This window comes from Tamandua tetradactyla, chromosome 4 (genome assembly GCF_023851605.1).
Source record: "Tamandua tetradactyla isolate mTamTet1 chromosome 4, mTamTet1.pri, whole genome shotgun sequence".
In the NCBI taxonomy this organism is placed as follows: domain Eukaryota; kingdom Metazoa; phylum Chordata; class Mammalia; order Pilosa; family Myrmecophagidae; genus Tamandua; species Tamandua tetradactyla.
Window position 1 is genome coordinate 24,476,311 of NC_135330.1, and position 12,362 is coordinate 24,488,672.

General features: G+C 44.9%; 1 protein-coding gene across 2 annotated transcripts in view; it reads left to right on the top strand.

The window, feature by feature from the left end:
- Positions 1-9,811: 9,811 nt before the first annotated feature.
- PRRX1 (paired related homeobox 1) overlaps positions 9,812-12,362 on the top strand; it is a 71,899-nt gene continuing 69,348 nt past the window's right edge. The window contains exon 1 of one of the 2 annotated variants that reach the window (XM_077156944.1): positions 9,812-11,115. In XM_077156944.1, the coding sequence (XP_077013059.1) occupies positions 10,875-11,115 (241 nt within the window). In that variant the 5' untranslated portion in view covers positions 9,812-10,874. The remainder of the gene's footprint in view (positions 11,116-12,362) is intronic. The other variant, XM_077156943.1, reaches the window with a different exon arrangement.

The following is a 12,362-nucleotide window of genomic DNA, read 5'->3' on the forward strand; positions in this document are numbered from 1 at the left end:
ATATCTGTTTCAATGGCTCATAATATTGTCAGCTTTGGTTAATGTTCCATGTGCATTTTGGAAGGATGCATAGCTGTCATAATTGACCTCACTGTTCTATGTGTCAGTTAGTTCTAACATTCTTTAGATCTCCTCTTTTAAGGATTTTCTGGTTGTTTTTTTCTGTCAGTTACTGAAAGAAGAATGTTAAATCTCCCCCAGGATTGTAGATATGTGTATATTTTCCCTCAGTTTATCCAATTTCTGATTATATTTTTGAAGCCAGATTAAAAGATGCCTACAAATTTAAATTATGTCTTCTTCTATATAATGTCCAATCATATGGACATTGATTTTTTGTCCATGTTAAATATTCTTTCTCATCTCTAAAATAGTTTCTTATTTTTTAGTCAATCTTGTCTCATAGCAATATTGATATATTTTAGCTAATGCTTGTGTGAAATGTCTTTTCCATGCGTATACTCTCAACTTCTCTTTATCTCATATTGAAGGAATGTCTCTTGTAGCAGTATATAGCAGTATGACAATACTTATTTTTAATTGATGTTCAAACCATTTACATTTAATATAGTTACTGGTATATTTGTATTTATGTTTATTGTCTTACTAATTTTTATCAAACCCATATTTTCTGTTTCACTTCTCTTCCTCTTCTTAAGCAAGTAATTTAAAAAATTGTTGTGTTTTCCTTCTATTACATTATTAGTCATGTATACTTCTACCTTTCTCTTAGTGATAATCCTAGATATTGCAATGTGAATTTGTTACTTATTAGAGTCTAATATAAGTTAGTACTTTTACAACATCCCAGTAATGTAAGGAACTACAATACCTTAATTGCATTTACTTCTCATTCATATTTTTCATGTTGCATTTAGTTATGCCTATATTTTAAGCTCCACAAAACATTATTATTATGATTATTTATGCCATCAATATTCTTTCAGATTTATTAGCAGATTTGACATTTATTTTGCACTTTCTCCCTTTCTGAATTTCTGTGCTTCTATATAGGATCATTGAGGAACTGCCTTTAGAGTGAATTTGTTGGCAGCAAATTATCTCAGCTTTTCTTTGTCTGGAATTATCTTTATTTTGCTTTAATGAAGGTGTTTTCACTGGGTATAGAATTTCAGGTGGGCAATTATTTACTTTTAGCATTTTAAAGATGCCTTCCATTGTCTTCTGGCTTTCATTCTTTCTGTGTCTCATTTTTTGCTACTTTGAAGATATCTCTTTTTTCATTTGGCCCTTTAAAGATACCCTTTGTTGTTTTGTTTGTTTGTTTCATACCAGTGTTACCATTATATATCTAGGTATAGTTTTCTTTTCTTTGTATTCATTAAGATTGTTGTTCATGGAGTTTCTTGAATCAGTCACTTGATGTCTTTCATCAACTTTGGATACATTTCAATCCAGTTCAATTTCTTCAAATTTGCTTCTTCACTATCCTATCTCTTCTCTCCTTCTGAAATTCCAATTGAATATGTGCTAGATCTTATTACCATATCTCATATATCTCTTGATCTTTTCTACATTTCCCATCCTTTTTGCTTGCCATGCTTCAGTTTAGACATTTTCTTCTGACCTATTTTCCATATTATCGTTTATTACTTTGATTATGTTAATTATAGTTATTTTTTATTCTGTCTGCTACTTCTAATATCTATTTCTGTTGTGTGTTGTTTCTCTTGGTTTTGCTTATTAATACATCTGAGTGTTCTTTATCCAAATTCTGGACATTTTGTATAAAACTTATCGTGATCCTGGATGTTCCATTCTGCTAGAGAGGGATCACCATACCTTGGAAGATAGCAGAGAGGCAAATAAGATCAATCCAATTTGGAACTGACTGCTGTCTTTGTAAGGCCCGGTCTCCATCTTATTTTCTTGCATTCTTTGGGTTTAGCTTTCTATGACTCCTAACAGAGAGCTTGGAAGTCTCAAAAGCCTCTATTCTTTCCATGATACTGGGCTCAAAGTGAGGCATAACAGAGTGCATGATAATGCTAAAAGATTGATGGTGCTCCTACTTTGTCTTTTGTTTGAAAACAGCATGTGAATTTTGATACCTGAAGTCCTGTGCAATAATTTTTACTGGAGAAATGGAGACACCCAAGAGTAATGAATACTAAAGAGAGTCGTAAACCTCACCCTTCAGATTTTGAAGAAAATAATTCAGATTTTTGGTTTAAAGGATCAGAAGACACTGAAAAGAACAATTCGGGAAAAAGGAAAGGATAAATGGATGAGTAATTAAAAGAAATACTATTTTTAAATGTGTGTGTTTGTGGGAGTTTGGGGGCAGTATTCTGATGCTTTAGAGGCAGAGCTGGGCACCAAGTTCATGAAAGGCGAAGGCATGTAATGTAAAAAAAAGGTGAAAAGTGGCTGAACTGTTGATATAGTAGGTTCATGACCTGCAAAGTGATGAAACAACACATTACTTAAGACTTTTAAGAAAGCCAAATTTCTAAATTCCACCATGCAAATCCTTCCTTATTATCTGTACTGATGAGAAGCAAGACAAGAATGGTAGGAAAAGATGACAACTGGAGGGAATGACAGCTGAGACAAATCTTATATACAGTCATGCCATTTATACTAAGTTTCTCATATACTAATCATCTCAGAGCACCCCTATGAGGTAGGCAAGAAAAAGTCCCTAAAATTTTATCACTATTTACTGTAGAATGAAAAAATGGAGATACAATTATATACCTAACCTAATTAGATGATGGAAAATGGAAGCAGCTTGGTTATTTCCCTGTAAGCAGCACTATATGCAAAGATGAGAATGGGAGAAGAGAAGGGGGAGAACGGTTTAGAAAATGAGAGGTTTATGGAAGGATTCAGGAAAGGAAATCAGATGGAGATGTGGCGCTACTTGGCTCCAGATTTATGGGAGCAGCAAGGCAAGGAAGGTTATCCAAAGTGGCACACCCACTGGGTATACTATAAATAACTACTAAAGTCAACTGAAGGATCTTCTGGAATTTCAAATCAGCAAAAATTACCCACGCTCAAAGTGTTTTGTACCTATCCTGAAATATTTCACCTCATGTCCACCTGGCCTGCAAACACAATTCCAGGACCTGATTGTTGGGGAATTTGCAGAGGCAGCAAGCATTCAGGGACTTCAGCTTGGTTATCTTATGCAGGGCCAACAATCCAATGAATATGTAGGTTCTTTATTTCTCAGACTGAGATTGAAAAAAAAAAAAAAAACCACCAGGCTTGAACTCTTCCAACAAAGGAGTGAAGGGTCAGCAAATGGTTTCTCTAGAATGTTTGCATGCTGCTGCTTGCCTCGAACCATTCCTACTTTTAAGCATTTTATTCACATCCTGTGCTGGTTTGAAGCTGTTATGTACTCCAGAAAAGCCATGTTCTTTTAATCCAATCTTATGGGGGCAGACCTATTGTTGCATAGGACCTTTTAATTAGGTTGTTTCCATGGAGATGTGACCTACCAGATGTGGGGGACATTTTGATTAGATGGAGATGTGACCCATCCATTCAAGGGAGTTTTAATCCACTTACAAGAGTCCTTTAAAAGAGACAATTTGGAGAGAACAGACAGATGCTTGTAGAGCCAGGACTGAGAGCAGATGTCTGGAGATGCAGAAGGAGCTGAGAGAGCCATTTTAACCAAGGAGCCAGGAAAGAAGGACAGCAGACTTTGCCATGTGCCTACCAGCTGACAGAGAAACCCAGATGTGAGCAGCCTTTCTTCAAAGTCAAGGTAATTTTCTCTGGATGCCTTAATCTGGACATTTTCATGGCCTTATAACCGTAAATTTGTAACCTAATAAATCCCCTTTATAAAAGCCAATCCATTTATGGTATATTATATTCTGGTAGCATTAGCAAACTGAAATACAAGCATATGTCCATTCTTAAAGGATTATTTCTCTGTGGCCAAGAGGAATCTAAACTGAATCAACTGAGTATAAAGAAAGAGCAGAGGAAGGAATTAATGGTTGTTGAATATTGACTATGGTGAGATACTTTATATATGTTTTCTCTTAATCTTCTCAACCTTCATTTATTGTAGACTTGAATCCGCTTGATGAGTAAAGCATGGAGTTCTTAAGGACACAGAAGTTATGGTAGCTCACACTTATATTTCCTCTGAGGGCATCTGTCAAGTCACCTTAGCTACTAATTACTGTTACGTTTGTATAATATGAACATATTATTATACTTGTATGCAACGTTGCTAAATTATCTGTGACTTAATTAAATTTGTAATTAATATTTACTGTGTGCCTATTGACTTACTCCAAGATTATTTAATCTTCTACTATAATTCAACAAGCATTTATTGACTCTTTCGTGACAAGATCAGTAAATAAGCCAACTTTACCAATTTACTGGATAAGGTAAGGGGTTCTTAGAGAGGAAGGAATTTGGGATAATTCCTGAGTTGCCTACTGGTAAAAGAGGAGGAGCGTGGTGAGAAGATGGTGAGCTCAGGTTTGGAATTTTTGAGTCTGAGGTTCCTCAATGAATATACATGTATAGCAAGAAGATAGATATTTTTTTCAGTGCTTAATATATGCTGAGAACCATGTTCCATACTTTACACACATTCCAATTTGATCTTCAAAAATCCATGTGGTACATACCATGACCATCCTTATTTGAATGACGAGTAAACTGGGGCTTATAGAGGTCAGTAAATTGCCCAGTTTTCCCAAGGAAACAGTAAGTGGCAGAGTTTAAGATTTAGATTCCAGGCTCATTGACAAACAGGTGGTAGTCAACTATGAAAAGGTCTGGAACTTCTAATAAGAACTTGTGTATTGGGACGACCAGTGTGGATAAGGGCCAGAACACAAAAGAATATCAATATTTTAGAAGTGAGCAGAGAAACAGGAGTATTTTATGAAGCTTAAGAAGCATGGTCAGAGAAATAGATGTCAAGAATAAGAAATTTCAAAAAGAGAGTGGTCATCCCTGTTAATTATGGCAGAGGCATTTATTATTATTATTATTATTATTATTATTATTATTATTATTATTATTATTTTGCATGGGCAGGCTCTGGGAATCAAACCCAGGTCTCTGGGATGGCAGGCAAGAATTCTGTCACTGAGCTACCATTGCACTGCCTATGGCAGAGGCATTTAGCAAAATAAAGTCTGAAAAGTACTCATTGTATTTGCCAATGTGAGTCTTAAGGTCTTTAGCTGGCAAACAGCAGTGGTAATCAAAGGCAGTGTCCCATAGATAGAGGAGTAGATGAGCCCAAAGAAACTGTACTAGGTCCCAAATGAATATCAGGTCTCCTAGCCTGTAATAGAATAGAAACACTACCAGCTCACTACTTGGAAGTATGTCTTTAGTTCTACTTTTAATTATTGCAAGATTTCACATAATGCAATAAGGCTATTGGATGGGGGGGGGGGATTACCCATGCATAGGAGAAATGCCACTGAAATGCTTTTATAATTACAAGAACCAGAATTGGTTGGGTGAAGGGAGTTTCTTTCAGGTTTGATATAAAGTTTTCTCAGAAACCTTAAAATGTGGGAACCCTGAAGAACCCATCTTGTATTTTATTCTTTTCCCATTTCATTATTGTTGAATATGTACTAGATTGTCAAACATGAGTAAGAAGGCATTTCACCCCCCACAGTATGTTATTTACATGCTGGTGGTATTGTCTTGTTTATGTGTCATGGAAACCATGAACTGTCATATGTGTTTGTCATGTCAACTGATTGATCAACATGTGAGGGAGTACAAGTCCTGGCTTCCACCTCAGAGGGGAAACTGCTTTGGTGGGGGACATTCTGCTACCCAAAGAAGACAGCATTCTGTCTTCTTCCAGTGCCAGGAAAATACTGGATAGTAATCCATACCAAACTATGAATAGGACCACCCAAGGGGTGCATGGCTAGGAATCAAACTTCCTTCCTACCTTAGTCTGATCTGTTGGCAAGTTCCTTGCTAGTCCCGGTTTTACTCCCACTCATATGGGAAGGAATCTCAAACCAGGAGTTGTTTTAAAGAAGGTGAGACAGAAAGAAGTGTTAAAAAGCCAATCTCAGAAGCTGGAAGTGTCAGAAGGAGAGTGTTCTGGTTAGTTAAACCATCCAGGACTTCAAAATTCTAATGCAATTTGATTGATGGATGGAAGTCAAAACTAAAGCCAAGCAAAAGCCTACAGATGTTCGGAGATTGTGAGTTAGAAATGCCTGTCTTCCAACTCTCTCCAAAAGGAAGTTACACGGGAAGCAAAGTAGTGATTAGTACAGAACGGCATTCTCCTCTGGGGCCTTCTGAATTTCCAAGTCAGGCCTGCCCTCTGCTTGGGAGAGGAGATGAGCATGTGCCCACAGCCACAGCTTCTCAGTCTCCTGCCCTGACCACCTTTCTGCCAGGTAGTTGCTCTCGGATTCTGGAGGTGCTTGGCCTTCTTGGTTCCTGCAAACTGAGACGAAAGATCTTAGGTCCGCCAATTTTCCCCGCGCTCTGCTCTCGCAGCGAGCAGAACCCAGAGCCTGGACGGCGGGGACAGGCGGGGCGCGGCAACCCTTTTGGCGTGTTGAGAAGCGGCTCGACGACTCACCCCTGGGCGCCCTGGACGCAGCATAAGCTCTGGCTCTAAGGGTTCCAGCAGCGCCTTCCCAGTCCTGCCCGCTTTTAAAGTAGAAACCGACGTCTTCCGCTGTTCACTGGGTGAAAGCGCTCGCTGCCCTGTCCTAAATTTCTCAGTAGGGTTATGCTGATAGTTTTTAAATACAATCCAGAATCGCAACAAATTACATATGTTGTGTGTAAACAGAATCAATGTGGATCCAATACATTTTTAATTGTTATTAGGAAAAAAATGGGGGGGGGGTGTGCACAAAGAACTTAAGCGAAGAAGCGGAAACAACTCTCAGAGCGTCCCCACCCGCGAGTATGCCCGGGGCTGGTGCCTGCAGCTGAGGCCTGGGGGATACCCCGGGAGGAGCTGTGCGTTTTTCGCACTCCGACTGCCACCGGACAATTCCGTGAAAACGCGTGGTGAATCAGGGGTGTCCCGGCACCCTGCCTAGCTCTCCCACCCAGCCGCGAGTCCGTGACTATCCCGACACCTCCCCTTCCCTGGGACCCTGGGACTCTATCCCCAAGTTAATTCTACTCCGCAATCCTCAAAAACCACCCCCCATTTCTAAAAAGGGGCCGCCGGGTCACACGCAGCTCCGAACCTCTGCCTCTCCAGCGGCTGGAGCGGCACTTCCCGGGCTGGACCAGCCCTGCGCAGTCCGGCAGTATTTGAGCTCAGGTCCAGATACATACTGTGAAAATAGCACCTTAAAAAAAATGTGTGTGTATGTGCATATATTTATACACACAAATATGCACGTATGTGAATAACTAGGAGAACTTATATTCGCATACATACACATATATACATACGTATGTTATATATGTATCTATATATATGCTATATGTACATAACATTTGATCGATAAAGTTTAGCAAGTATGTCCGGTATTTTTACTGAAACCGAACGCATCCTGGTTGCTATTGATGTGATTAATATTCTTTATTGACAAGGATGACAGCTGGGTGAATTTAGGGAAGTGCTTGACCCCTTCGGGAAAATACACCCGAATGAAGGTGGAGACTTTGGACTATCTTTCCAGCTGCCCACCTCTGAGCACTCTGAGCATTCTTCCTTGTCGCTACCTCTCAGTTGCCAACCATGCCGACCTCACAACGTAGCAAGGCAACTTCCTCCAGCTGACTGGAGGTCAGTAGGTTTCCAGGGGAACCAGCACGTCCTGGGGTGTCAAAAGCCCTGACCCCTTTCCCAGACCTTTGTCACAAAGGACACTTCCGTCGGTGTCGGGGACGAAAAGAACCGTTACAAGTCAGCAGGGTAAATGAGGGTGGAGAATAAGGGAGAAAGAGGGAGAGGCAGTGGTTCCTTCAACACTGGGGAGATCCGAGGTAGCAGATCCTGGTGTAGGGACAAACTCGGCAGGAGGACTGGCGGCGTGGTAGGAGAAAAGAGGAACAGCCCCTAGGTACTGTCTCCTCAACTCATCTAGCCAGACGCCTCGGGAAACCTTTCCGCACAATAAGTCTTGCGGGTACCAGCCGGGGGCAGCGCAAGAGAGGCGCTCGGCTTAGGCTTGCCGAAGCAGAGGCGATGGAAATCCGGGTGCAAGACACCCCTCAAACACTCCCTCTCCGCGCGGGCCTATTCGGGTACGCGCCCGGCCCCCACGCGCGCCCAGCATGCCAGGCAGCGCCGCTTGCCTCGGCCAGACGCGGACAGATGTTGACTGCTTAGATTCTAGACCGCTGGCGAGACCTGGCGACAGGCGCGGCGTATAGAGCGGCGCTGGCAGGGCTCGGGGCTGAGGGTCGGGGGTGCAAGCAGGCCGGGGGGAGGGCAAGAGGGTGGAAAGAAGAGGGGGGTGGGGTGGGTGGACTAATGATGAAAAAGTCTCCTCCATCCAGGCTCCTTAATTAAATGCACGGAAAGAACCGAGGCGAGCACATCTGGTTTCAATCTGCAGCCCTTTGATGGCATCAAATGTTCTTTTCCCAGATCAGGGCTGGAAGTTCTGGGCTAACTGTGGCCGTTTGGAGCCCAGAAACCATTTACACACACTCGGACCCTTCTCTCTCTTTCCAATTGAGCCTCTCGGCTATATACAGAAAAACAGAGTCTAACAATCAAGGGAGTGAGGGAGGAGTGTGTATGTGTGTGTTTAAAGAACATAAAACGCCACAAATAAGCACTTAATATTTTACTTACTCGTCATACAGCAACTCATTTCTAATGAGACTGTTATAGGTGTTACCAAACTCCAACAGGTCATGAAAAAATCGCTCAGCACCTCTTCGTCCTCTGTCAAGTTATGGTTCCAAAGAACCGACAACAGAGCATTATCCATATATTTAGATGAGATTTCCTCTGCGTTCCTGCTGGGTCCTCTGCAGCCCCACACCCGGACTGGATCCTCAGCAGCGCCGGAGCTTCTCGGCACTGTTCGCTCTCCGACGGCCCCCACCCGCTCCCTGCCTGGGCAGCGAGACCCTCTCCGCTCAGAGTTGTCGCCAAGGGAAGCGTTCTTGGCTGCACCAAAGAGGTTATAAATTGGCGGGTGGGGATGGATTATGATATTCTCACGAAGCACTTTCCGCCGGTTAAATAAATATGCTAATTTCCTACTACCTTGGCCTCAGGATTCCTAGCGCCGGGGAACTCCTCGAATCTACTGGTTGCCTCCTGCGTCTCCCCAATCCTCCCTTAGTTCACGAGAGAAGCGTGGCAGAGCTTCCCATTATTATCGCTCTTGTTATTTTATTACATTATCTAAGAGGAGTCTACCGTAGCCTTATATGTTTGCTCCCTGGCTGGTTCTCTCAACCGTTTCCCCCACCCCCACGTGAACTGTTAGAACAGCAGGAAATGTTAAAAAAAAAAATAATTAAAAAAAAAAAAAAAGAGGAGACGGAGAACACAATTTGATTGCAATAAACTGTGGATTTTTTCCAACAAGTTTCCCCCGCAGCTGTTACCAAAACATGCAAATGAGATTTTCCAACAGGATCTTTAACAAAATCTGGAGGAGTTAATGCCGAAGCAAAATAATCAGCCCGTTTGAAGTGACTGTGGGTTTCAGTTTGTCTTTTCTCCCCGTGATACTATTGCAGGGGAATGATAATTAGACCTTTACAGAAAAAAAAAAAAAAAATCCAAAGAGGCTCTCGCTCTCTCCTCCCTCCGTCTTCTCTTCCTCCCTCTCTCACTCTCTCACTCCCTCCCTCTCCCTTTCTCTCTTGCTCAGATGTTGGCAAAGGGGGGTTTCTTAATCAGACTGTTTTTTCGGTCCGAGGGAAAAGAGGAAGAAGGAGATTGTGATGGAGAAAGGGGGTCTGTAAAACGTCAGGCACGGCACAAAGGCTTTGCCACGTAATTACAGGCTCCTATTAAGTCGAGATCTGCCCTCCCAGGGGTCTCCAATTTTCTTGTATTCCCTACAAAGCCTCCTCTGCATGCCAGTTTGTGCCTTTTGAAGTGCCAGAGAGCTTCTTGATCCAACTGAGAAGGAAAAGGAGCGCAGCAAGAAGAGGGAGAGAGGGGTGGGGGAGGAAAGGGGGGAACCCACCACCACCCTCCTTTGGACTCTTGAAGCCCTATTTTTTTTTTTTTTAACTCCTTACGAAAAGTAAAGTGAGAATCCTGCTCTCCAATACATCTGCAAGACATCACCCTCTCCTCCTGAAACCTTAGTCACTCCTGAGAATCCACAGGAGTGCAGAGAGGGGGAACACGTTTTCTTGAAGATGTTTTAAAGCTGGAACAAGCCTTCTTCTGTTGGTGCTTGAACTCTTGCCTGGGAATAACTTGTTTAACCTTTAAAAAAAAAACCACTTTGATTCTTCTCTCCCACCCCTTCTTCTCTCTTCTTCTGTTTGCCTAACTACTCCGCCCTGCTGGCCTCCCCTTTCCTCTCTCCCCCTTATTATTATTATTTTTAGTGTGTTCGTGTGGACGCTATTGGAGAACTGGACGGTTTTTTTTTTTTTTCCTCCTGACTTGAACGTAGGGTGACTTTTTAATTTTAGTTTTTGGTGTGGATTATCTCTTTGGACCTTGCCGGACTTGGCCTCAGGAAAGCAGCCGAGGCTGCCGAGGCTGCTGGTGCAGAACGCTCTGCTCTTCAGAAGGGGGTCCCCCGCCCTCTTCCCCCCCCTCTTTTTTTTTGGCCTTCTCTTCCTTCCCTCCCTCTTCCTCTCTCTCTCCACTCCCCCCTCTCTCTTCCCCACTCTGCTCCTCTCCCCCCTCGCGCCCACAGCGTTTGGTGTTGATTCGAGCGGGAAGAGGGGGGTGGGTGGGATCGGAGGGGGAGACCATGACCTCCAGCTACGGGCACGTTCTGGAGCGGCAGCCGGCGCTGGGCGGCCGCTTGGACAGCCCGGGCAACCTCGACACTCTGCAGGCGAAAAAGAACTTCTCCGTCAGTCACCTGCTAGACCTGGAGGAAGCCGGGGACATGGTGGCGGCCCAGGCTGACGAGAGCGTGGGCGAGGCGGGCCGGAGCCTGCTGGAGTCGCCGGGACTCACCAGCGGCAGTGACACCCCGCAGCAGGACAGTGAGTGAGGGGCGCATGCCCGCGGGTGTGTGTGCGTGTGTGTGTGTGTGTGCCGGCATCCAGGGCGGCGGCCCCGGCAGGGCCACCAGAACCCACCCGAGACCAAGATGGGAGGCTGAGGGACGAGGAGAGGTTGTGGCGGTTCCTCAGGAAGGGTCGGCTAACAGGCGCGGGAGGAAAGGCTGCGACCAGGAGGAGTCGGCGGAGAGTCTAGTCGAGGTGGACTCTGGAGGGAGGTTCCGAGGCCGGCGGCGCCGCTCCTCGATCTTGCAGTTGGGGTTGGGGACTCTGGCCGCCGCAGGGCTCTGGCTGAGGCGGAGTAGACTCGGCTTTTCCCGGCGTGTGCGTCCGCCTGCTCAGCGCGCGGGCGGGACGACCGGCTCCGGCTGGGGAACCGGTGCGGGAGGGGCGCGAACTCCGGGAGCCCGCCCTGTTTGAGAAGGCGGCGAGTTCAAGACGCTGGGTCGAGTCGGGAGGGTTCCTCCCGGGTCTTCTGTGCGGAGTCTGGGGTCAGTCGGGACAGAGGAGGCGGAGGACACGGGGCACAGGGAACCGAATCCGCCGCGGCTCCCTCTGTGCATCCGGCAAGGCCTGGGCGCGCTGGCGAGTTCCCACCCGAGAGCCGAGCCCGAACCGCCCCAGATGTTCTCTGCCCCCTGCCGTCGCCTCCACCTGTAATGAGTTTGGGACCCGACAGAGCCAAAGACCTAGGTGACTCGGGAAGACTCAGACTAAGCAAAGGAAGTGTCTTGGGGGTGGGGGTGGGGGCTCCGAGCTGCTGTTCCGTATGTTCCCTCACCTTTGGGGCTGCGCCGGGAAAGCGCTGACTCCAATGCTGAGCCCCTGCGACACATTTGATGAGCTCTCCCTCTTGGTCTCTGGACATTCAGGAAAGTCCACGCAGTCTCCCTTCCCCATGTCCCCTTCCCCATGAAGTTAAAACATGCCCTCAAGTCTATCCACACGACCGGAGTTTATAACAGACCTGTCACTTGGCTTATCCCAGGTGACATGGGGCTGGAGAGACTCAGATATCCCCTCCTCTCCTCGAGATTGCAGGAGGCTAAATTTGGCTGGAAGTTCTCAAACGAAGCTCATGACTTTCCACATCATTATTTGCTATTTTGTCTTCAAGTTTGGAACCTGTGGCACCAGGGAGACAGCCGCATGCTATGGTTTTCATAGCCAATCTCAGACTCTCAGAAAATAAATATACAAAACAACTGGACACAGACAGAGCTGGAAGC